Below are 25,992 nucleotides of genomic sequence, written 5' to 3'. Positions count from 1 at the left end.
AGTAATATAATAGCACTGGTTCGCATGCAAATGGCGGCTAATCGCACGAGAACGAAGCAGCTTCCCCCGAACCGAACTCTACTCGTTTTCTCGCCTTTCTAATTTCTAATCCATCCCTTCTCGTTCCCACCACGTGTACTTCTCTTCTTCTCCTTCCACTTCCAGTAGTAGTAGATCACTCTTGACGTCAATGCACCACCACCAGCGCGCCGCGCCTATATAGACCCGCCTCCTCCTCTGCTTCCCCTCAGTCCCCCGCCTTCTTCCTCCTCCTCTTCCTCCATCTCCTCGCCCCAGCGCGCGCGCGGCGTCGCCGTCGAGCTTCAGTTCCAGCTACTGGAGCAGTTAATACAAAGCTTACCTGCACCGATCGGCATCCTTGCACGCTAGTTATACAAGCTACAGAGTAACTAATAACTCGCGGTGCATGTCTCCAATGGCGCTCCAGGCATCGTCGCTGTCCGCGTTCCGTGCGGTCCCGGCCACCGCCAACGCTTCCTGCCGGCGGAAGGTACTTGCCACCTACTGACTGCCCCGTGACGCGGCCGGGGAGAACGATGCTCCTCCGTTTGTTCCTTGCGCTTAAAAATCGAATTTTGTCTGCAGTTCCAGGTGCGCGCTCAGGTGGCCGGCGGCGGCAGCAGCAGCAGCAGCATCGGAGCTGATGGTGAGAAGATGATAGTTTCCAAGGCGGAGCCGGCGGCGGCGGCCACGTCGTCGTCAGGCCCATGGAAGATCGACTTCTCCTCCGGCGAGAAGCCGGCGACGCCGCTGCTGGACACCATCAACTACCCGCTGCACATGAAGAACCTCTCCACCTCGGAGCTGGAGCAGCTGGCGGCGGAGCTCCGCGCGGAGATCGTGCACACGGTGTCCAAGACGGGCGGCCACCTGAGCTCGAGCCTGGGCGTGGTGGAGCTCTCGGTGGCGCTGCACCACGTGTTCGACACCCCCGACGACAAGATCATCTGGGACGTGGGCCACCAGGCGTACGGCCACAAGATCCTGACGGGGCGGCGGTCCCGGATGCACACCATCCGGCAGACCTCCGGGCTGGCGGGGTTCCCCAAGCGCGACGAGAGCGCGCACGACGCGTTCGGCGTGGGCCACAGCTCCACCAGCATCTCGGCGGCGCTGGGCATGGCCGTGGCGAGGGACCTCCTGGGCCGCAAGAACCACGTTATCTCCGTCATCGGCGACGGCGCCATGACGGCCGGGCAGGCGTACGAGGCCATGAACAACTCCGGGTACCTGGACGCCAACATGATCGTGGTGCTCAACGACAACAAGCAGGTGTCGCTGCCGACTGCCACGCTCGACGGCCCGTCCAAGCCCGTCGGCGCGCTCAGCCGGGCGCTCACCAAGCTCCAGTCCAGCACCAAGTTCCGGCGCCTCCGGGAGGCCGCCAAGTCAGTCACCAAGCAGATCGGCGGGCCGACGCACGAGGTGGCCGCCAAGGTGGACGAGTACGCGCGCGGCATGATCAGCGCGTCGGGCTCGTCGCTGTTCGAGGAGCTGGGGCTCTACTACATCGGCCCCGTGGATGGGCACAGCGTGGAGGACCTGGTCACCATCTTCCAGAAGGTGAAGTCGATGCCGGCGCCGGGGCCCGTACTGATCCACATCGTGACGGAGAAGGGCAAAGGCTACCCGCCGGCGGAGGCGGCGGCTGACCGGATGCACGGCGTCGTCAAGTTCGAGCCGTCGACGGGGAGGCAGGCCAAGTCCAAGTCCCCGACGCTGTCGTACACGCAGTACTTCGCCGAGTCGCTGATCCGGGAGGCGGAGGCCGACGACAAGGTGGTGGCGATCCACGCGGCGATGGGCGGCGGCACGGGGCTCAACTACTTCCAGAAGCGGTTCCCGGAGCGGTGCTTCGACGTGGGCATCGCGGAGCAGCACGCCGTCACGTTCGCGGCCGGGCTCGCCGCCGACGGGCTCAAGCCGTTCTGCGCCATCTACTCCTCCTTCCTGCAGCGCGGGTACGACCAGGTGGTGCACGACGTGGACCTGCAGCGGCTCCCCGTGCGGTTCGCGCTGGACCGCGCGGGGCTCGTCGGCGCCGACGGGCCCACGCACTGCGGCGCCTTCGACGTGACGTACATGGCGTGCCTGCCCAACATGGTGGTGATGGCGCCCGCCGACGAGGCGGAGCTGATGCACATGGTGGCCACGGCGGCCGCCATCGACGACCGGCCCAGCTGCTTCCGCTTCCCGCGCGGCAACGGCGTGGGGGCTGTCCTCCCGCCGGGGAACAAGGGGACGCCGCTGGAGGTGGGCAGGGGCAGGGTGCTGGTCGGCGGCAACCGGGTGGCGCTGCTCGGGTACGGCACCATGGTGCAGGCCTGCCTCAAGGCTGCCGAGGCGCTCAAGGAGCACGACGTGTACGTGACCGTGGCCGACGCCCGGTTCTGCAAGCCGCTCGACACGCAGCTCATCCGGGAGCTCGCCGCCGAGCACGAGGTGCTCATCACCGCCGAGGAGGGCTCCATCGGCGGCTTCGGCTCCCACGTCGCCCACTACCTCAGCCTGACCGGCCTCCTGGACGGGCCCCTCAAAGTAAGTACTAGTCAACGTCACCGAAAAGCTATCCTGTACGTAACTAGTCATTTTCAGTTGAAAATGGAATTATTGCTAACAATGTATGTTCTTGTGTTGCTAATTTGCAGCTGAGATCCATGTTCTTGCCGGACCGGTACATCGACCATGGCGCGCCGCAGGATCAGATGGAGGAGGCAGGGCTGACGCCGCGGCACATCGCCGCCACCGTGCTGTCCCTGCTGGGGAGGCCATTGGAGGCCATGCAGCTCAAGTGAACGACGACGACGACGATATCTATATAGTTTTCTTTCATTCTTCAACCTTGCACACATGCACCATCACCAACAGATAAATAAAAGCAAATTGAAGCAGAGTGAAATCCTCCATGTGGAGGAGATCTTCATGCCGGTTTGCTGCTACCAAAATTGGGCCTAGCTTGGGTACGTACAAGAGATGAGATGAAGGCAAGGCCATGCGTGTACGTGATCCTTGGCCTTTTGGCACGTAGCAGATGCTTCCAAACGCAAGAGGATAAAGAAGGGGTGGCACGAGCACAAGGTTGTGAAGTGAGGGGCATGTCCTTGCTTGATTCCTCGAGCAGTGCAGGTGGATGCCAGTGACGTAGGCAGGCAGCTTGCCTGCATAGTCCCATATGTCATCAGCTGATCTTGCTAGGTTTTTTTTTTGTACTTTTATTTATTTTTTGTATGTATGGGATGCATGAGACAACTTGCATAGGAATAACAAATTAAGAACCATGTACGTATTCTTCAGTGCTCGATCTATACATACACGTATGTATAAACAAAGAGAAGATGTGAGTTGTTTTTGTCGATCTGCTGCTGAGACAGATGGATAGTTGTAGCTGCTTGTCTGCTGAGAAAGAGTCATTGCCATGGGAGTTGTGATCTCCTCCCGTTGGGTTTTGTCCTGGTGCTATCTTGAAGCCCATGGAATCATGTGAGTGGAGGTGGTAGCATCTAGGATTGCATGTGTCGCTGGTGAGCAGCAGGAGGCATGTTCAACTTATCAGCCGGCTTATCAGCTAGAATCTATAATATTTTTCTCTCACAATAAATCAACTTCAGCCGGCTTTAATACCAGTCGAACAAGCCCTCTACCGGTCATTGCAAAGTACTAACTTGTTATAGTAGTTACAGAGATTCCATAGGCTAATGAAGACATGGCCGTAATCTGGATTAAGTTTATGTGAAAAATATTATTTGTGATGTGTGTCAGATGACTGGGGTTGGTACTAGTAGCACACATGCTTCACAAATAAAGAAATGAAGTTAGGCCTAAAGGCTAAAGAAGGCACGCTCTAGGAGCGCAAAGCAGGTAGCAAGTACTACTAACATGATGGTTCAGAAAAATGTACAAGCAGACGCAATAGTTTTGTTTGGTGTGATGGTATGGAACTGTATATAAGCTTAGCTTGTTTTTTCTTCATAGTGTGCTGGACTGATACAGATAGGGCTGGGGACTTTTACACTGTGAACTTGAGCACCGAGCCGAGCTAAAAATGTCGATTTGTTTTCAAGTTTGGCTTCGGTTTTAGTATCTGAGATCTTCGGTTATTGGCTTCGACTTCAATTACAGGACCTAACCGAACCGATGAGCCGAGAAACAGAACCCGCCGAGCGTCGCCTACCCGTAGCCCCGGCCAAACAGACGCGCACTCCACTTGACAGTTCAGCGGTTCAGCGGGGTGGCATGCTCCTCGATCTTCCTCTGCGGCAAGTCCACCTGAACTTTTACATATATCAATAATATATGAATATGTATACACTATATGTCTTGCATGCATAAACAATTATACTTCATTACATGCATAAATATGTATACTTTTTTTTAACACACGGGGAGTCTCCCATATACTCTTAAGAAGAAAGGTGAGGCGCCGCGCGAGAGCCAGCGCTCGAACCGTGGGCGGGCAGCCCGAGCCCCTGCTTAGCTGACCAACCGAGCCCCCGCTCGGTTCTCTATATACTTTTTTTCAAAACAATAGTTACTTGAATAGTTTTTTTATATTATGCATATAAATATATAGTTTTGGTGATACAGTACAAAACTATTTAAACCGCCGGAGGATGCGACATGCAATTGTTGATAAAAACAGCTTCGGAAAAACAAGATGACTTCACTATATACACCCTCGATGTTAAGTTTTTTCTTTCAGTTAAATTATTATATATTATTATGTTTTGTCTTCTGAATAGCCCGATTATTGTTTCTGTTGGAGTTGTTCCAAATTCACTCCAGAATATACACCCTTGCTAGGGTTTCGTGGAGACTTGATTCTCTTGTAAGCCGCCATAGACGTGTAACCCAAAACTCTTGAGATAGTGAGATTGTTGCTGGCTGGTGCCCGTGGTTTTTCCCCTTCACATCTGAGGGGTTTTCCACGTTAAATCGTATGTCTCCTCTGTGGCTTGATTCTTTACTTCATATTCCTATACGTCGTTCATAACAGTTTCATAATTAAATTACTCAAAACAGGACCTTAATATATAGTTAGCCGCAAAATAAAGAAAAGAAAAGGAAAAACTAGGAATTTCATATTACGTAGGCCTAAAGTCTGTGGTCATATGCCAAAATTCTGTGAGCGTTTCTACAGGAAGAGCCCAAGAACCAAAAATTGCCATCTTTTTGGTAAATCCAGTTGTCTGTATTTATAGAATCAAAAACATGTGAAGTCATCCTTCCACAGCGCATGAGTTCGCAGTGACAGTGATCAGACTTTTGTAGGCACCTTCGCAGTTTACACGGCAGGGAGCTAGCTCGATCTCATCAAGACCTGGGATCGAGTTTGAAACACACTGACCAAGTGATCAGGACTAGCTACTTCTCAAGCCCTGCATGCGACTGCGAGTGGTGAGTGGTGACTCAACTCACATGTGTTTGAACTTTGAACACATGTACACACTCTGAAAAACATGGGAGGAGGAAACCTTGACGACAGCTACCCCTACTTAGTACTAGTTTCTGCTAGTGACAAATCTGAGCTGGCAAATACGACTGCTAGCTGAGCAGGAAAATACGGACGCCATGACTAGTAGTACATTAGTACGCCACAGAATGACTAACGAGTAAGGACTGCTGTACTTTTCTGTAGTGGTGCATGTTTCCATCATTCCATGCACATGCTGTACAAATTTATCTTAGCTTGTATAATAGTGATAGTAATAACAGTGAGGAAAAGGGAGGTGCTTGAATGAGCTAGGTATTGTACATTTCATGGGAGAGGCATATTTATCGCCGTATTATATTGGTGTATATTTGGCACCTTTTATGTTAAATATATATTTGGGACATATAGGTCTGTTCGCTTTGCTGAAAAAACAAGCCGAAACATTGTTCCGGCTGATTTGTTGTGAAAGAAAAACACCGTTCTGACTGATTTGTTGTGAAAGAAAAACACCGTTCCGGCTGAAAAAATAAGCTGAAAAATACGGATTATAAGATAAGTGAACAGGGCCATACTAATAATTAAGTATAGTAAATATGTCTGTCCGTTGCAATAGGAAAAGATGTACGTATCAAAAGCATTGTCCACCCGTGCCGTTCTCTTGTTGCTGTCGAACGTATAAGTATAATAATGCGTAGTTGCTGTAATAGATCGAAAATGCATGAACATGTGTATCTTCAGTTTTGTTTAGTGTCCAACGGCTTTTTGTCAAGGTACAGCCGTACAGGTGAGAAGGTTTTGAAGGACATCATGATCGAGGCGACTGATGCATGTGGTCCGACAATAGGCTTGCTGAATTCTTTGCTAGCTTGTTCAATGCAACTATGCAAGTACTCTCTACTTACCAAAAAGAATGTATCCTAGGTTTAATTTTGAGTCAGTGGAACTTTGTTACGTTTGACCAAATTTGTAGAAAATAGTGTTAATATTTATGTTCCAAATAAGTTCATTTATGAAAATGTATTCCATAACTAATATAATCCAGTAATAGTTATTCAACATTATAGAAATTAATACTTTTTATAGTTTTAGGTCAAATTTAAGAATATTTTTTTTTTGAGAATTACACAGTACAACGCTGATGGCCATAACGAGCGCGTTCGGAGGGTACACTTGGGCACTGTAGCTCAGCTGGTTTTGGATGATGGAATAGTGTTCTGTGAGGGAGAATAAGCTGAAACAAGCTGAAACAATCCGGGACTAGAACAGCCGAACGCGGTGAACATGCATGCACACTCATCCCTATGAATACACGTACGCAAACCCTACCCCTATGAGCACCTCCGAAGGACTAAGTCGGTAGATATCGAGATTCACGAAGTCATTAACTCGTCGAAAAGTAAGAATTATATTTTTCTTTTTAGAACGGAAGAAGTACTATATATATATATATATATATATATATATATATATATATATATATATATATATATATAATGTGCACATGTTCGTGCGTGCGCATGCGCGCACATACACCAAAACATGCATCCTAGTATATACTACTCAACATGGTGCCACACCCTTGAAAAAGGTCTGTGCGCGCCATCGTCGTCCCCCACAAACTGTTGTAGAGCACCTACTACTCCATGTGACCGTGCTACCGCTCCATTCATCGGCCTACGTACAGTGGATGACTCCGACATGCTCATGGGGATGGTGACCACAACGGCATGAGTGCCGACACGCGTTTGCTAGTTAAGCTTATTAGAAGGTGGATCATGGGGATGGTGACCACAACGGCATGAGTGACCAAATTGGCATGGTGTGAGTGTGGTGTGAGTCTGTACATGTGTGCTAGTTAATCTTATTGGAATAGGTTAAGGTAGTGTTGACGCCGATTTAGTTCACACACCGGTAGGGGCTACATCGCCCAAAGACGGCCTAGCACACGTAGCGGAGGAAGACCCCGATGGCGAGGCCGACCAACAGGTCAACGAGGCTGATTAGATGCTCGTTCTTGAGGCCGATAAACTCACGTACGCCTCCCGGGAAGATCATTGAGGAGACGCATGATGTGGGTGTTGTAGTGTCGGCAAGGCACTCTAGAACGCCGACGAACCTCATCGAGAGAGACGACGGACAGCAAGGGTTGAAAGAGTTTGAGGTAGAACATAATAAAGAAATAGATGTGTTTTTCGAGGATTGAATGTGGAATCCCTCCATATAGGACGGCACCTTGTCTTTGAATATAAAGTTCAATAGCCCGAGCCAAATAGAAAAATATCTATGTAATCTAGCTTCCAGCCAGTGGGTCACAAAATAACATGTTACTGCGGCTCACGTTTACGTATCCGCAAGTCTCCTGGCCTCTCCGTCTAGCAAACGAATTTGCATGCAAGATTAAATTATCGATTCCTCTTAGTCTTTCATCTTTTATCGGATCCTGCATACTTGTATCTTCTCCTGCACGTCATATCATGCATGGTTAAATTACCGACGGCCAAAATTTCTTGCAAACGGACTCTGGTTCAACACTTCATTTCTGTGATCGTACAAATTTCTATTTGATCACGTCATGGCTCATGGGGTCATGCACTCAGCTTCTATTTATTTCTTTACACATGGCATCTCTATGAGTCCGAGATCATTTTTATTGCTTATTTCCCAGAATCTCCAACATAGAAACACCTCACGCGTTCCCTTTTGCCAATGTCCAAGACGTCAAATAGGTAGAAATCAAATAGGTAGAATTATCTAATTTCTACTTTTATCCCTTTCTATTTGGATTAGGATTAGGATTTCTATTCAACTTACTCAGAATCGAAGGGACCTATTTGGATTAGGATTAGGATTAGGATATTTGTAGCTATTCAGATGTGTCTATGCTAGGCATATAAAATAGGAGGATTGTAGACATACAAATAGAAACAGTTTGGACATTCACAGAGTTAGTTAGAAAGGCCAGACCAAAATAATTGGACCAAAAAAGAGGTGGAAATTTTACGTCTTTATTATTAGGTATAGATTAGACCTTAGTATGGTACTTGCATCTGTGTTTCTTTCTTTCTTTTTGTTTGTTCTTTATGAGCTTGTTGCTATCAGCCAAAGGATGGATCTGTAACGAGGAATGATTAAAGTGAATGAATTATGCATAGGCCAGAAATCTTTGTTGAAAAACTTGTGTTGGTGACATTTCTGAAATTTTGTTACTTCTGTTGTGTAACATTTCTGAATTTTCGTTACCACCTTTCGATAACAAAAAATAAAACACCTTTCGATACATACATTGTTTAGGAACGTCACCCACCTTCAAATTGTTGGTATTTCTAACATCAATGGTCGTGAGTACCATTGGGATGGACCCTCTTAATTAACACAAGTGCACCATAGACACAAGACAAATCACCATCAGGGCATAGATTTGGTTTGGGCCTGCAAGGATAGTGGCACAAAATGGGCTTCCTTTGTTGGGCTTTATTTAACAATCAAATTGCCAGAAAACGTTACGCGATATTCCCCCCCCCCCCCCCCCCCCCCCCCCCCCCCCGTTTTGGTCGAGGCAGCTCGGCAACTGAGATTACCCATTGGACCGAGCTAAATTCCAGAGCACAACAAAGTAAAAGACAGAAGCAGCTCATGACCTGGGAAAAATAAAAACGATCAGGCTAGCGCCCGAACGTCTAGCACAAGGCCCACATTTGGACGTCTAGCCCTAGACCCACGTTCGGACGCCGCTCCCCGAGACTACTCCGTTCCGCACGCCCCACCCACTTGGATTCTGCGCCGCTCAAACGACTCGCTCCACCCACGCCACCTGTCCCCACATGAGCCCACGTCGTCCGAACATCACCAGCATCGAAAAGAGGAGACACCGAGGCGAGGCAGCCAAAGGCGAGGAGGGAGATACAACACCCGATTTATTTTTGAAACATCCAAATAAAACATTTACAACATATGTTCAAAAATAGCTTGCAACATACATCTGAAACACTTGTAAAAACACCTGAAAACGCTTGAAAAGCCATTGCAAAATATATGCAACATCCAGATAAAACACATGCAACATATGTGTGATACATGCGCAACATTCAGATAAACACACTTACAACATACGTCTGAAAAATATCTAAAACATTGGGAACAAAACCTTGCAGCATACGTGTACAACCATTGCAACATATGCAACATCCCGATCTACTTTTGCAACAACCACATGAAACACTTGCAACATCTAGATGAAACATCTTAAACACTTAAAACATACTCTTGCAACATGCATTTCCAGCGCGCAATGTCACCTTGCTGCTTGGACGAATCACGGAGCTCTACGCGCGCCTATGGGGATGGAGCTCGCCGGTGCGCCCCTGGCCGAGGACCTGCTCGGAGGCCTGGGTGACCACCTGCTCGAGGCACACGAGCACCCCTGGGCGAGCACCTGCTCCGGGGCCTGGGCCAGCGTACCGACCCTGGGCACGGCGAAGGATGGGCTTCATGCGGTGGGGGGACGAAGACGCTGCGGGGATGGCGGTGACGGCGCGCTGGAGTGGTCTGGCAGGGTTAGCGGCCGAACACTGCGCCTCGGAGGCGGTCGCGCGCCACACCTGGTGGGCCAGTGGTTGAGCGCTAGAGGCGGCAGACGAATTGATACGAGCAAGTGAGCAGACAGAAACAAGTACATGAACGAGCTAATTTTTTATTTAAAACGGAGGATCGGGGTCTTGGACTGGCGTCGCGCAGCCCACCAACGGAGTGTCCGGACGCCTGGACGCTCGTTCCTAGCATTAGCGAAATAAAAAGGACCAAAATTATCGCTCTGAATTCTCAAATAGCAATATCTGACTGACAAGAAAATGACTAATAAGTTGAGAAAATTACTCGAGTAATAATGAATAGAATTTGTGTTGTAGAGCTAGGGGAATCAACGAGGGAGAAAATTACACAAGTAATGACTGCGTGATTTGCGTGAATACAATTGCTCTCGACAAGGCCCCAAGTACAATACATAATAAGTAGCAGCACTAGGGGAATCAAGGAGGGAGAAGATTATTCAGAGAACCAGACACATATCCATCTCCAGTCTATTGTTTCTCTTCCTCTTCTAGTCCTCTCTCATATACCCAGATCTCTTGCTTCTAGAGTTCTAGTATCCTTCAGAACCTCGTAGCTCCTACTCCCCTGCTTGCTGCTTGTTATCGGAGAAGTAGTTGAGGTTGCTAACTAATAAAAGTACAACTCACCAAAAAAAAACAATTTACATTTTCTATAGCCAAATAATGACAATCAAAAAATTATAAGTACACAGGTTTATTGATCATGCCACATTACTGCTGCCATCTATCTCTACTGTATGTAATATGTACCATTACTACTCCACTAGAGAGAGAAGATAAGTAAGATAACAGCAGGTTGATCTCCTAATCAGAAGCTACGTTTACGTACTACTCTTCCTTCCTCAGGACAGTCGTCTACTTCCACTGTTCTTGGCTGCCATTGATGGACCCCGTCTGCACCTTGTTCACCATCATCCAGTCCCTTGTACCTGTACCATTTCGCGCATGCGAGGAACACGAAGAAGTTGACGGCACCGATGAAGGCGATGAGGAAGTAGAACCAGTCCAGCTTCCCCCTGTTGAGGTTCTCGGCGAGCCACCCGTCGTCGCCCCGCACGGGGTCGGCCGTCGCGCGGTGCACCACGACGACCAGCAGCCCGCTGAGGTACAAGGACAGCGCCAGGCCGGTGAAGAGGAGCGACCCGGCGACGCTGCGCATGTTCTCCGGGAACTGCTTGTAGTAGAACTCCATCTGGCTCACCTGGTTGAACGCCTCCGAGAGGCCCAGCGCCGCCAGCTGCGGCACCAGCCAGAACGCTGACGCCGGCGAGACGAGGGTGACGGAAAGCAGCTCGCGGTTCGCCTCCGCCTGGTGGAGCACGGCGAGCTCGCGCCGGCGCTGCTCCACGACGCCGGCGATGAGCATGGCCACGACGGAGAGCACCATGCCCACGCCCATGCGCTGGAGCAGCGTGACGCCGCCCTCAACGCCGGTGAGCCTGCGCAGCCACGGCACCACGAGGCGGTCGTAGAGCGGGATCCACACGGCGAGCGCCAGCATGGGGAAGATGGTGAACGACGCCGGCGGCACCTCGAAGCCGCCGCCGGGGCCGAGGCGGCGGTCGGCCTGCGCCGCCTGCAGGACGACGTAGGTGTTGGTCTGCGCGAACGCCACGTAGTAGACGATGCAGGTGGCCCACACCGGCATGATGCGGAGGACGCACTTGGCCTCCTCCACCTGCTGCAGGCTGCACAGCAGCCACGGGTCCCTGGGGCAGCCACCGCTGGCGTCGTCGACCTCGCTGTCGTACTCCACCACCACGGCGGCCTTGTCGAGGAACCTGAACTGGTCGGTGTAGGGGAGCCTCGACACGAGCGAGCTCGCGTGGCGCGTCCTGAAGAGGGACGCCGCGGGGTCCTCGGGCGCCGGGGCGCGCCGCTTACGGACCGCCGCGACGGCGACGCGGAAGACGCTGGCCAAAGGGATCCCCTCGGGGCGCACGCGGACGTAGAGCCCCGCGCCGGCGAAGAAGAGCACGCAGGAGGCGAACATGAGCGCGGCGGGGATGGCGAACCCGATGCACCAGCTCACGTTGCTCTGCACGTAGATGATCCCCGTCGACGAGCCCACAACGGCGATGGTCAGGGTGAAGTAGTACCAGTTGAAGAAGCTGTTGATCCCGCGGCGGCCGGACTCCGTGCGCGGGTCGAACTGGTCGGCGCCGAACGGCAGGCTGCACGGCCGGATGCCGCCCGCGCCCACCACGATGAACAAGAACGACAGCGCCAGCACCGCGAACTGTCCCTCCGTCGCGCCGGCGCACTGCTGCCCGCCCGCGCCGGCGCTGCACGGCGGCGGGTGCAGCGCCGGCACGCCGGCCGTCAGCGTCAGGATGATCATGCCCTGCATGCCATCGAGATCAGAAAGAGTTCCCACACCAAGATTCAGATTTCAGCCGGCCGCAACTAACTACTGCAAATCAAGTTCGTTGGCGATGCCGGTTTCTTACGTACGATGACTGTCGCGACGCAGCCGAAGCCAACGGTGGCGTAGCGGCCGAGGCAGAGGTCGGAGGCGAAGGCGCCGAAGACGGTGGCGAGGTTGGTGGTGCCGCCGAACACGTTGAGCGCCACGGCGGCGCGGACGTTGGTCATGTAGAAGACGGAGGTGAGGTACACCATCAGGTTCGCCGCGGTGCCGATACTGCCCAGCTTCTCGAACGTCTCGTTCCCGATCACGAACGGCATCGCCTTCCACCCCCGGTACCGGACCTCCCGCGTCGCGGTGGCGTCCAACGAGTCGCAGTGGACTGTGCCGTCGTCATCGTGGACCGCGAGAATGGTGTCGCCGCCGGTGGGCGCCGCGGCGTGTTCACCGGTGCGGGGGACGGAGGGGCGCGCCATCGCCGCAGTTCTTGCGGCGCGACACACGTGGCGGCCGGAGGCGGTGTTGAATTTGTTGACCGTCCGAGGAGGGCGCCAAGGAATCTGTTGCTGTGGACGGGAGCTGCAGTCAGCGTTTCGGCACTTATACATAAGACTGACAGGTGGGGCCAACAAAAAGTGGAGGGTTTGTGTTGAGTTGGCGTTGCTGCCAATTCGTTCAACAAGATTTCTGTCAAGACTCTTTTCTGTAATTCTGTTGGGAGATTTCTTTTTTCTCAACAAAACCCAACAACAATAGCTTTTAGGGACAACAATGATTGAGAAACAACGGTACATACTATAACATCCCAGAGTGGTTTTGGTTTTTTTTTTAAGTTAAACTTATCTAATTTTCACCGAGTCTAGATAAATATATACCGACCTCTCCAACACCAAACTAGTTTCATTTAATCCATCATACAATGTAGTAGATGTTAATACTCTTCTCTCAAGACTTCGTCAAACCTATGATAGTTTCACTTAGGATAAACTCAAAAAGAAAAAACCAGGATGGAGGACCTTAGCTATGAGATGGTGATACACAATGAGCACTTTTGGGGTTTCCACCTGCCATGTCCTCGTCGCCGCCTTAGTCACCACCGATGAACCTACTGAGCTACATCTCTTGCGCTTAGGCCATCTCCAACGCCTCATTCCTCACCTTGCTAGCCCCCACCCCCGCGCACAACCCCGTCTCTCGCCCCTCATCGATGGTGTGAATTCTTGGTAGGAAAATATTGTGTGCAAACCACCCTCTTGGTGCAATCGTGAAAACCCTTCCAAAAACCGTACTTTGAGTTTTCCAAAAATTATGAAACAATGCAAATCCACAGTTCATGTATATATGTACATTGTAGCAAAAGTTGGGAGGCAAACATATTGTGTAAAAATCCATACAAAAATAACAAATTTCAGGTGCAAGTGCACTAGAAGACAAAATTCCTGGGAATTTGGTAGCTTACATCTTTAGTGTGCCCTACTCTAGATCCAACTATCCCAGTTTTCCATCATCACCAAGGAAGTGTGGGAGATGGTCATGCCACGGCTAGGTGACCCCTCTACATCCAGATCTAAATTTGGGGTATACCATTTTTTGTCGCTACGTTCGCGGCGGTGATAGATATTGGAGATACTAGACCCACCATCGCTGGGTACTCACTCGGATCTAGATCTTTGGTAGCCTACACATTGGTTCCCGCCATCACCACCTCCCCTCATAGCGAGCTCCTACCCTAGTCCTCATCCGCGTTCCCTTCGTCCTCCACCATCGTTAGCTCCCACCTCTCTAACTACCGCCATCGTTGAGGACGGCGGGGACGATAAACCCTTAACCCCTCTGTTGTCTATGGTTGATGGTCAGGTTGTCTTGAAGAGGGAGCAAGTGGTAGGTCTACCGCTGTCGCGCCATTATCGGATGGATATCCTCCCATCAAGATCTCATTTGAAATAGCTAGGGAAGTCATTCTTTGTCTAAGCATGGATCTAGATCACAAGTTGCTCCTAGTCAATAAGCTCGACCTCATCGCGTTTTTGAAGGCTTAGATATGCTCCTTACAGCCTTTGGTCATTGGTTGCTGTGATCCTTCCAGTGTCGAGCATGCTCTGCTCTTCATTTAATTGTTGAGATTTTCAAGGTGCTGGATGTTGTTGCAAAGCCAGAGGTGTCGATTAAACTTCTATCGTCTGGAGTTCAAATGGAAATCACAAGATGGCCATTCTTTGTCTGAGCATGGCTCAGGTTCACATTTCGCTCTTGGTCGATCAGCTCAGTCCCATCGAGTTTTTGCAAGCTTAGATCTACTCCTTACATCCTTTGGTCGTTGGTTGGTTTGCCCTTTCCGATGTTGAGCAAGCTTTTCCTTCCTTTTGATGAGGCTGGCAGGGTGTTGATTGTTGCTGCAAAGCCAGATAAACTTCCATCGTCTACTGTTAAGATAGGGATTGTCAAGAAGCCAAGAAGATGATGTGTTGTCTCTCCCGTGCATCAGGGTCTTAATTTGGCGTGCCACGGTGCTTGGTGTTGTGGCTCCTTGCCTTGCCTTTATAAAATTTAAAATCGTTTATAGGTTCAAATATTCATTTCAATTCAAGTTATCAAATTTTTAGTTCAATTTTAATTTTTTAAAAATGATGTCGAATGTTGACATGATCTATACCAACCTGTAGCTCTTAACCTAACTACAAATTTGTATTTGACAATTGTTTTATTTGAGATCATTTTGAGTCCCAAATATTTGTTTAGAGTTGTCATATTTTGAAATTCAAATGTTTGAAATTTTTAAATTACTTCAAATGGTGAAACAATCTACACCACCGTAGTAGTGCTCAACAAGATCTAGAGCTTTCCAGTTGAAATTTTTTTCATTGGGATTATTTCAGAGCTCAAATATTCAATAAAAACTTACATGGTTAAAAGACCAATGACATGCAGGAGTCATATATCATTTACATGCCACATTAGCAAAATCACCTTTAAAGTCACTCCAAAATTTTAAGAGGGGTAATTTATCTGGTTTTATGTGTTGTCTGGTATTCGAGTTTAGGGGAGTTTTTCAACTTCAGCAACAAGTTGAGGAGACAAAACAGACTTGACTCCATATAATATAACTAGATTGGCATCGTGCAACAAACCCTAGACAACAAAATATTTTTTTTTTTTAGAATTGACAACAAAAGATTTATTAGAAACGGATGTTTGAACAAAGAGTTCAATGCAATGTATGGTTATTATTAGTTCAAATTTTGAGCTAGTACCGAAACATTTCAATGAAATTCTGATCGAAACATGCCTTCTAGATTAGTTATTTTAGTATTACGGTTGTCATCTTTGAATATTCCAACTCGAGTTAAACTACTTTTTTCCAGTAATGAAGATTTTATGGGAAGAAATGAAACCAAATAGAAAACAATGGTACATGGCAGCCCGCATCCCAAGAACATAGTTTGGGGGTAATCAGAATACAAGAACCAAGAATAAACATGGATTTGCATATGGTGGGTGGTAAATGGATAAAGTGCTAACTGGAATAGAGAGATATTAGCTACCGGGAATTATAAATAACTTTGCTCTCATCCAATCCAATGCTTTCTGGAAGAGAGATATAGCTGTCGCAGATTATAAATAACCTTGATCATAACATTAACTCAAGGGTTCTGACTCCAATCAAATGCTGTGTTCTCGCCTTGGGAGCTTCCTCTCCTTTTTCGAACTATGTACTTCCTTGCAGCCTCGTGGTTCACATGAAAAATGAATTTCAGGTTCCTTATCTGTAGGTAACAAAAAAACAGCTTCGTAAGAGTTCAAAGTGCTACATGAATTGTTTACATTATCAGTGAAATAAGTAGGGTAGAAGCATTAGTTCAAAACTAACCAAATGAACCATAACTAGTAGCCATTATTACATTACCTAGATCCAAATGCTATACATTGCTTCTCCCATCCCAACATAAGCATTTCTGGGTTTGTTAAGTCAAACTATACTAAGTTTGACCAAGTTTATAGAAAAAGAACAATATTTTTTTTATGATATCAAATGGGCATCATTAGATTCATTGACATATTTTCGTAGTTTACTTCTTTGATATCATAGATCATTGATGTAATTACTCTTCTTTATAAACTTAGTCAAACTTAGAATAGTTTGACTTAAATAAAACTAGAAATGCTTATATGTTGAGACGGAGGCAGTATTATCTATGAATCCCAAATGAATGTTTCTCTCTGGTTCCAGTGACATTTCATTTCAAATATGAGCCAACAGACATCGCGAATGGAAAATCCTGATTTAACTCCAGACTAATTCACAACAGCTGAGTGGCATCAAATATTCAATAAGTTGCAAAAGGAAAGCATGCTGTATCTTTCCAGGTACAACTCACTTTCCTGATTAGCGTTTTCCTAAGCGCCTTATGCAGTTACAAAGATAGGTGCACAAATATCATGTGTGGTGTGAACTAAGGAACCACAAATGAAACAGTAGTTAGTGAAGTAACCATACTCTCATCCAGCTATATCATATCGAGCTCTTTTACAATGGTTGGAAAAGTACCATGGTACTTCCAGATACTTTTGATTTTTTTTTATATTTACTTGTTATTTAATTGTGGAAGATCATTTAAAATTTAATTTTTATTCTCTAGGGTATAGCGGTAATTGGTTGTCAGTTGTCACCGCGCGGCAGCATGCGCTCTACCTGTCAATGCAGAAGCCCCACCTCGCGCTGCAGCTCCATGTACTTTGCGTTTAAGCACTACAACTCAAGCCTCATCACGTTGACGTCGTCCTCCTTGCCCACCTTGCCGAGCGCGCCAGGCGCCGGCCATCTTTGCCTGCTCTGACAGCAGCACCTGCGCACCTCGACATGGAGCAGCAGCCACTCGTTGTGCAGTGGCGGAGCTAGGATTTATACTCAGGGGGGGCCGGCCGTCAGGAATTATACTTAGGGGGGGCCGGCTCGGTCTTTTTCATTGCGATAATTTTATTATCTAGTTGTGTTTTGTATGATTATATTATCTAGAAGATATTAATAGATATATATGACAAGAATTTTATATAATCTCCCTTTTAATATAAATAAAAAATATTAAGTCATACTACTAATTTTTTTTGTTGTGAAACATTGGGGGGGCCATGGCCCCTGCCAGCCCCCCCTTGGCTCCGCCAGTGTCGTTGTGCCACGTGCGTGCGCACCTCCTCGCATCCCCGCAGTCCACCGCTCGTGCTCCGTCACCCCCGGATGCGCTTTCAGGTACGACGGCGCGGTACAGCCCATCGTGGCACACGCGTGCCAACTCCGGCAGCAACTCAGCCATGGCCTGGAACTTGCCCAGGGCAAGGTTCCCGTACCGGGACATCTTGGAAAGGTAGCTGTCGACTAGGCACGCCACACTCTCAACGCTTTGGAGTTGTGCTGCTGTTCCTTCATGCTTTGGAGCTGACGACGGCCAGGGCGCCAGGCGGAGCTGCCGGAGGAGGAAGCTGCACGAGACGCAGTCCTTTTTGTGGAGGATGATTCTGATTAGCCTCTAGACGACCATCTGCTACTCACTAGCCGTTTCCGCCTGCGTGTTATCGCCCTCGCGACGGGCGTTGGCGGCGGGCTGGCAACTCTTTGCCGGCTGCCATGGGAGAAGGACGAGTTGACCCACGGCCACGGGTGGGTGGGACATCCCAATTTTTTACCCCACCATGAACCTATTGAATACAGTTCTGCCCTTAATAAATAAATAATAAAAATCCAGATTTTGCCCACCTATTTTGGTACTAGACCCACCTAATTTTGGTACTATCTCCACATTTTTGGTACTTCTTATTTTTGCACCGTTCGATGCCTCCTGATTTGTGGTCTTTATTTTTTCCAACCATTATAAAATTTCTCATATCTGAAATGACTATGAATGCTTGATTACTTCAATCTTATAGTACAATTGAAAGCACATTTTTCATAAAAATATGCACAGTTAATAGCTCTACAGCTTACTAGTTCGAAGTTAGATTAAAAAAATGAACTGGTACATAGAATTAAACAGGGCATGGATATTTAGTACAGCGCAGTCATTTGGAACTCCTAGTATTAGAAGAAAGAAAGGATTGGAAGGCCATACCTCAATTAATGAGTCTGACATTAAGTTGATACGTTTACTACAGGGTACTTCTTTGCCATTCACGAAAATTGAATACTTCCCAGTATTGCTTATGTAGAAAGATCCATCATCGTCCATCTTAATAACTGCCTGCACATCAAAATACAGAATTGCAAGTAGAAGGTAAGCTAGCACATTAACAACTTAACATCATAATTTGGCGGCAGCGAACAGACTAGAATGCATGCAGTAGGTCCTGTTCCTTTGGGATTTGTGAGTACCAAGCAGAACGATCTCATCAAGTGGCTATAGCCATGTCACCAAGCAGAACCAAATCGGCAAGTGGGTATAGCCATGTCAAGAAAAAAGACAGTGCAGCAGAAGGTACAGAAGCAGAGAAATGGTTAAGAAAGGGTCATGCTGCATGCTTAAGCAAGAAAATAAAAATGAAATCCTTAGAAGCCCAAGCTTATTAACACAAAGGGAAAATTCTCCTGAAAAACATAATAAGAACCTCCTTACAGTTATTGCATTAATGCTTCCAACAAACCAAGGTTGTTTTGCACCTATTAACTCATAAAAAAGGCAAGCAAGTACCTGTCGACGGGATATTTTGTTTGCCTTCCCTTCTTTACTCAAATCGATATCAACATGTACTTCTTTTGTTTCTCTCCCAAGACTTACCTGCATTAGAATAGGACCAAGCAAAGTTTTACAAAATGGCATAAAAATGATACAGAAGTGTATTTTAAAAGCATATCAGCGGTAGAGAAAGGTTTTAACCTGCAGGGTGACATTCTGTTTTGCTAGTTAAAGACTATATTTAAGAATTCATCAGGCAATAAAATAATAAAACAGGTGAGTTTGACAACCAACAATTAAGTGATGTCTCTTGTCAACAACAACAACACTTGATGTAAATAGAAATGCTTAAGCACTTCAATTTACACAACAGGGAATACACCCATGGGATATTCTTTGCCTCTTTCGACATGTATGAATAAACAAGTTAGACTATAAATTTATTATTAGTAAAATGTTGGTCACAAGTCTAAACTATTAACTTTTGGAAAGTCCTCATAACAAATCTAATGATATTATTATTATGTGGCCAATCTAAAAGAACGTGTATTTTAAAAATTTTAGGGAGTATAATGCAATGAAGATTCACAATATCATTGCTTAATATTACCTCAGGCTCTCTTATGTAGTATTTCATGCGTTGGCCATAAAGAATTGCGAAAGCACCCTTAGACATGATAGATCTATTCATATAAGAGCAGGAACCTTTCTCTAATCTTATCAAATCCTTCCTGCTTTCAGGATACTGAAACCTTGAAACTGATCATACAAATAGCACAAACAGAAAAACATAGTATTAGGGTTCACTAAGAGCATAAAAGATAACAACAGGACCAATTAAAAAATATTTAACATAGATGAACATTAGAATATCAGGTGTTCATATGCATTTACCTTCCGGTTGGATGAAGTCAGATTCTTGATCCCATGGAATCAGGTCCAGATCAAGTATCTGCAATATTTTTTTTGAGAAAGTCAGAAGCACCAAGGCATATAAAGCCATGTAAACTCAATGAAGAAAAGAACTATATATGTACCAGTGCTTCTAGGTCAAAATAGTTTGGAACACTAATCTCACTGTCAGATCCTTCTGCTTGGCCCGTAGTTGAAATGGTTGCAACAGGGTCATGAAATTCTGTATCTGGCAATGCAGAAGCCAACACGCAGCTTTGGATAGCAGTTTCACAGCCTATTCCGGGCTTATGAGCAAAAAACTTGCAATTCATTTGATTGGACACTTGAATTGACTTATCCAAAGTCAAATTCTGTACATCATAACAACTCTCATGTTTAATGAAACCACAAGTTGTTTCTTCACCTCCATCAACAGAATGCAGTGCTGAAATACACGTGTTTGCATTGTTACCACCAAAGTTACCCTGCAGGCCAGGTGGCAGCTCACTTCCTACAGCACAACCTTCCTTAAGAGGCACCATATTTGCATTTTGCTTTAGGATGGCTGATTCCAGATTAACTGGTGGTGGTGGCGATGAAGGTTGGACATTTTCCATATTTATCATTTTGGCAACCAAACGCGCATCATGCTGAGCATCCTGGTCGAAGGTAGAAGTGGGTTCTAAAGAGGTCTGACCAGGTATAGGTATACAGTCATTGATAGGGATTTCAGAATCTTCTGTGTTCAACATGCACTTGACATTATGTTCAGGATAAAGCACTTCTGATGAAGCAGGTATACTGTCTACTCCAAAAACATCTGCTACATTTGGTTTCTTTTGGATATGATCTATATGGTCATCACAGTTGGTTGCATCAGGGGGGTGAGGCCCTAAATCTTCCTTATTTGTCTCCAGTGCACAATCTAGGAAAAGATTACTGCTGAGAAGCTCAAGGTCTTCTTTCTGACTAAAACCCTTTAAGTGGGAATGCATGAATCCACCTTCTGGCGCCATTGCACTGCCTAAACCAGAATCACATACTACACTATCCAAATTTGCCTGAAATGCAAGTATATCAATGCTATTTGTTTCCATTTTCTTGTCATCAGAAAGCGTAAGAGTTTCTCCTTCAATTTTATGCATATCTGTAAGCATATCAGATGAATTAACACCTAGGACCTTACTCCAAGTTGGAACGCTAGGTTCGCGAAGACACCACTTTTGATTAATTGCTTTGAATGCGCCTGGCTCAAGAAATCCTCCTGTGGTATTTCCAGAAGATCGGTCAAGCTTTACACCATCTTGATGAATGCCCAGTGGAGCCTTGGAACCTTTATCTCCATGGTCAAACTGATCAGTAAGATCCGACCTATTATTTGCAGAGATTGCATTACTTCCACTGGTCTGAGAACTCTTCTGCATGTTGTCACAGCCATATAATTTGTCTACATCTGAGCTGCCATGTGGGCTTTCATAGTTGGTATTTCCATCTATCACCATGCTGTCATCAGAGTTAGAATGCTCTGCATGAAATGAGTATTGTCCACTACCATTGGAATGTACATGTTTTCTCTTAGAGCCACATCCGCCTATACATCCATAGCCACCTACAACAGCTCCTGATGGATCAACTTTGTGCAACAAATGATGGTCTCCACATGCACAACCACCACCATCAACAGGATTACATGAGCAGGGTGCAATACTATAACAAAAATCAGCAGACAAACATGGTTCATGGCGAATTCTCTTTCTCATTGCATAATAGTGATTCTTTACACTATCTATCTTCCGCTTGTACAGGGAAAAGCATTTTGCCTTTGGGTTGAAAAGCTTAGATGCTTTAGCAGGATTGGAGGCTGAAAGCTCCATCTCAAACTTGGCCATGCGAGCGGATGCTTGAGCTGATGTCTCCGAGTCATATAGCAATGAATACCAGCGATCCTGCAGTTCTGGAAGGGTGAATTTATGGGAGAAGCATACAGCTCCTTTAGCCAATGATTCCAATGAAGCACCAGCCTACAAGAATAAGACAGATAAATTAACAGGGTACAAAAAACGATACTACTCACATATAGTAAAAGAAACTTAATCCTCACAATATTTGCAAAATCTGGATCATTTAAACAAGCAGTTACTTCTACCGATCATACAATGGCAGCTGCCATACATCATTACCACTGTTACTATTTTTTTGCCCTAACATATCAAATGTGCAAATCAGTCAACTTGATTGAATATTAAATTTAAAGTAGTGTATATTGTGTGTTTTTTAGACATTTGAATTTATAGTCCAAGTTTTCATTTACCCACAGTAAAAGGTATACATTCTAGTTGTGATCATTGTGATTTGCTTTTGGATTTACTTGGCACACATTATCAAGTCAACTTGTTTTCAAAGACAAGATGAAGCAGCTAGGATGCACTGTGAAAAGTTAGGATCATAAAAATAATCCCACAGATAGCGATGTTTGAACATGGAACTCAAACCATGTCACTGTAAAATTGGCTTTGGCTTATTAGCTTTGGCTCAAACAATCATAACACAATACCACCACCGTTTTGTGCTGGTCATGGCCATGCATAAATCACTAGGTTTTACAACTAATCTTGATATATATGGCACAGAGTCACTGCAGTGGCAGTCCTGAGTCCTCACACAACATATAACCAATCAAAATACAAATTAATGAAATGATGTAAAAAAGCGCGAGTCAAATCTTTATCATAATGCCAGTTCATGGAGCTAGGAGTAGCATCAGTGTAGGCACGAGATGTTGACACGATACTGCCATAGGTAAGAGGGCTAAATAGATTGCACTCTAGTTTCTGTGAATTTTATGTGAGAGTTTTCTATATTATGATTCATGAATACACAAGGAAATTGGAAGTACTCAAATCATCATTTGATTTACACATATGAAGATAAGGAATTCATTTAGAACTGCAGTTGTTGAGTAACACATAATCATAATCAGGCACACAAAATATGGCTCAAGTTAACACTAGTTAAGATTTTTGACAAGTAGATTATAGTATCCCTACGTACCACTAACGTCAATTCAAAAAATCGTTAACACCTGACTGGATGCTACAGTGAAAATTCAGCACTGGTCTCCAAACCTGAAACCGGACACATGGTAGTACTCCATTCGAGATGAGAAGTAATGAATAGACAAAATTAAATCAAACACGCCAGTACCAAGACACTTCTCTATCAAATTGAGACACCAATAACTTCTCAACCTTTTGACAAATCTAATTATTAAATGCAACTGCAGGAGAGTAATTGTTTCACAAATAACCCCGTGCATTAGACGTCTAATCCACTAAAGAAAGTTACAAGCAGACAAAACCATAGCATCAAATGTGGCGGGAATGGGAAAGACATATAGCATCAGGATAAGTTGATCATTGCAGTGAACTGAATCGACCTCAAGAATAAAGGTGTGTTCCTACGTTGTTCACTTCTGCAAACATGAATTCAGGTATGTGGCCACATTTTTCAACAAGGATCTCAAATCCTCTGCACAGATGCTCAAACCACTAAATCCGGTAGCTAGGCCACTGAGCAACATCAATCACACCCGAAATTTAGCAGCAAGCAACGTGGAGAATTTATCAATTACAGAGCACGAGTAAGTAGTAACGCGAACCAACAAAACACTCGGATATGGCAGCGTTTCAGCAACCCAGGTGCCCCGGCGCAAAACAGTGGCTCGAACAATCTACAGGAACTCTTCACTTAGAAGAGTGTTGCGGGCGGAGGAGACGATCGTATTCTCAATTTCTCGCCGAGCAATCAATCCAAAGCCACACAAGCGACGGGGCGGCAATGCGAACCCAAAATTCAGCAATACTAGAAACAAGATGAACCGCGAATCGAACGCGATGGAGACGACGAGGTCGGACTATCCCAGTACGGGGGGCGCCACGCCAGGCGCCAGCGCCAGGCCCGGCGACGCGGCCACCGGCCGAGGTGAGGCGGGAAGTTAGTGGAGCAGCACCGGAATTCCGCGCCGATAGGAACAGGGCGCGCCTGGGCGTAGCGTTCCTGTGTAGTTCGCGCGGGTATCGAAGGGGGGTAATGCTCGGGTCTGGGTAGGGCGGCGTAGATTACCTCGACGGCATTCTTCAGGAGGACGTCGTCCTCGGCGGTCCATCCCGCCGCGGCCGAGGCGGCTGCCATGCCGCCCCGCCGCCCTGGAGGCTCCGTGGTCCGTGCAATGCGGTCGGGGCGGCGCGATGAGGAGGCGATTCCGCCGCGATTGGGTCGGGTGTACGGAGGGGCAGCGTGGTTGAGGAGGAAGCGAAGAAAGAGACGGGAGCGGCGGTGTGGAAGGGGAGGGGTGCTGGTGCAGTGGTGCTTCTGCCAACGCCGAATTGGAGGGCGATGCGGAGGCGACAGCTCAGCAGCTCTTTCCAGGCTACAGCTGCTGACAGCGCAACGGAGCAACTTCCGTTCCAAGAAGACAAGAAGCCAGGCGCACGTACACATGAGACATTATCAGTTTCAGTGGAGTTTCACTCGGTTTCATTCTCATTTTAAAACTGTAATACATCTGCAAAATTATTTATAAAGAAAAAGAGAAATAGAGTTTTATACTACTGTAGAATGAAACTCATCCATCAAGTTTATCAACACAAAAAAAATGTAGTGAAACCTCAACTAATACCGATTTGTTTCGTTCTCACAATGTTCTCGAGGATCTTGTGAGAGATAAGCAAATAACTGTAAGCAATTGCAAGTCTATATTTTTCATATGCTACATTTGATCATAACACCATATTATAACAATTAAATGTGGATAACCTATAAAATTGTGCATTGTCATCAACTATTTCATTTACTTGTAAAGCTGATGTAGCACTCTTGATAATTGTGTATTGAAACGGTTGACAACCAAAAAATGTTTATTTTGTGAAGTTGTCAAAATATGAAATGGATTTCACCATTGCGTTCCTCTCGTCGAGACGGTCAAAAAAATCATATATGGAACGTCTAATTTGAAGTCTAGATGAAGGAGTTATGCTCTCGGAAAGATGCCTCGTTGTCGGGAGTTCCGACCCAAGTCGGGACTTCTGACTGTCGGAAGTTCCAATGGGTGTCGGGACTTCTGAGAGCCTGAAGAAATCTACCCGGGTGTCTGGGGTTATCCCTACGTCGGGAGTTCCAACAAAAGTCAGATGTTCCAACCCAAGTCGGGACTTCCGACGTATCTGACAGAAAATCCTGTTCGGATCTGCCCTTTTGGATTCCGATCCGAACTGTTTCAAACTCGTGGGAAACTTAGAAAATAAGGCTTGGAGAGGTTTCCTACTGGGATAAGACCATACCCTCTATATATATGAGAGTATCATGGCCGATTGAGTTCCCATCTATCCAATCGACAAACAAATCAATCTATTACCTCTACCCCAACCCTTTTATCCTCTTCTCCAACCCCCATGCTGTTCATCCCTTGATCCGACGACCAAGGATGGCGCTCTAGGCTTGCCGGCCGACCTAGGGCACCCCGGCGATGTCCTTGCCCTGACGGGGTCCCTCCCGGGCGAGAGCTTCGACGACTTCTTTGCTAGTTTGCCTGAAAACTAGTTGGTTCTTCATCATGTAAGCACGTTGGTTATCCTTTGGTGGTTTGCTTATAAACCTCTCCGTTCTTCACCATGAAAGAGTGACATCCTCGCTGCGTTCTTCGGTCCGTAGCGGCTCGGAAGTCCAAGGCCCTATTGGTGTTTGATTCGGATCACTTCCGACGTTAACACACTTTTTGACGACTCCGCCGGGGATGATTGGTTCAGCTATCTCTTATAGCCGATCTCTCTGACCTAGCCTTACTCCTCGTTAATATATCTTCTTGAGCTCGCCATTACCGTTGCATCTGACCAAAAAGGCTGATCGCATCTGGTTTTGACCTCTTGTGATCTTGTTTGCGATTTTGCAACAAGTTGCTATGATTACTTGAAAACTCCTAATGGTTGGTGGGTACCTGATTTTTATGAATTT

General features: G+C 46.6%; 3 protein-coding genes across 3 annotated transcripts; 1 reads left to right on the top strand and 2 right to left on the bottom strand.

Annotated features, from left to right (window-relative positions):
* The first annotated feature begins 258 nt into the window (after window positions 1-258).
* LOC136545517 (probable 1-deoxy-D-xylulose-5-phosphate synthase 2, chloroplastic) lies at window positions 259-3,371 on the top strand. The gene is made up of 3 exons (XM_066537530.1): window positions 259-511; window positions 607-2,559; window positions 2,670-3,371. The coding sequence occupies exons 1-3, from the start codon at window positions 428-430 to the stop codon at window positions 2,814-2,816; spliced, it is 2,184 nt and encodes a 727-aa protein (XP_066393627.1). The 5' UTR covers window positions 259-427; the 3' UTR covers window positions 2,817-3,371.
* Window positions 3,372-10,720: 7,349 nt separating this feature from the next.
* On the bottom strand, window positions 10,721-12,942 carry LOC136545516 (protein NRT1/ PTR FAMILY 2.9-like). Its single transcript, XM_066537529.1, has 2 exons — window positions 12,514-12,942; window positions 10,721-12,403 (listed from the first exon to the last, which is right to left on the bottom strand). The coding sequence occupies exons 1-2, from the start codon at window positions 12,901-12,903 to the stop codon at window positions 10,868-10,870; spliced, it is 1,926 nt and encodes a 641-aa protein (XP_066393626.1). The 5' UTR covers window positions 12,904-12,942; the 3' UTR covers window positions 10,721-10,867.
* A 2,782-nt stretch (window positions 12,943-15,724) lies between these two features.
* LOC136545515 (uncharacterized) lies at window positions 15,725-24,341 on the bottom strand. The gene is made up of 7 exons (XM_066537528.1): window positions 24,106-24,341; window positions 20,127-22,004; window positions 19,984-20,041; window positions 19,700-19,848; window positions 19,105-19,191; window positions 18,529-18,657; window positions 15,725-16,191 (listed from the first exon to the last, which is right to left on the bottom strand). Exons 1-7 carry the CDS (start codon window positions 24,172-24,174, stop codon window positions 16,069-16,071), a joined length of 2,493 nt encoding a protein of 830 aa, XP_066393625.1. The 5' UTR covers window positions 24,175-24,341; the 3' UTR covers window positions 15,725-16,068.
* Window positions 24,342-25,992: the final 1,651 nt, after the last annotated feature.

The sequence above is a fragment of the Miscanthus floridulus genome, chromosome 3 (genome assembly GCF_019320115.1).
Source record: "Miscanthus floridulus cultivar M001 chromosome 3, ASM1932011v1, whole genome shotgun sequence".
In the NCBI taxonomy this organism is placed as follows: Eukaryota; Viridiplantae; Streptophyta; class Magnoliopsida; order Poales; family Poaceae; genus Miscanthus; species Miscanthus floridulus.
The sequence above is the reverse complement of the archived record's forward strand: the minus strand, read 5'-3'. Positions and strand labels throughout refer to the sequence as shown.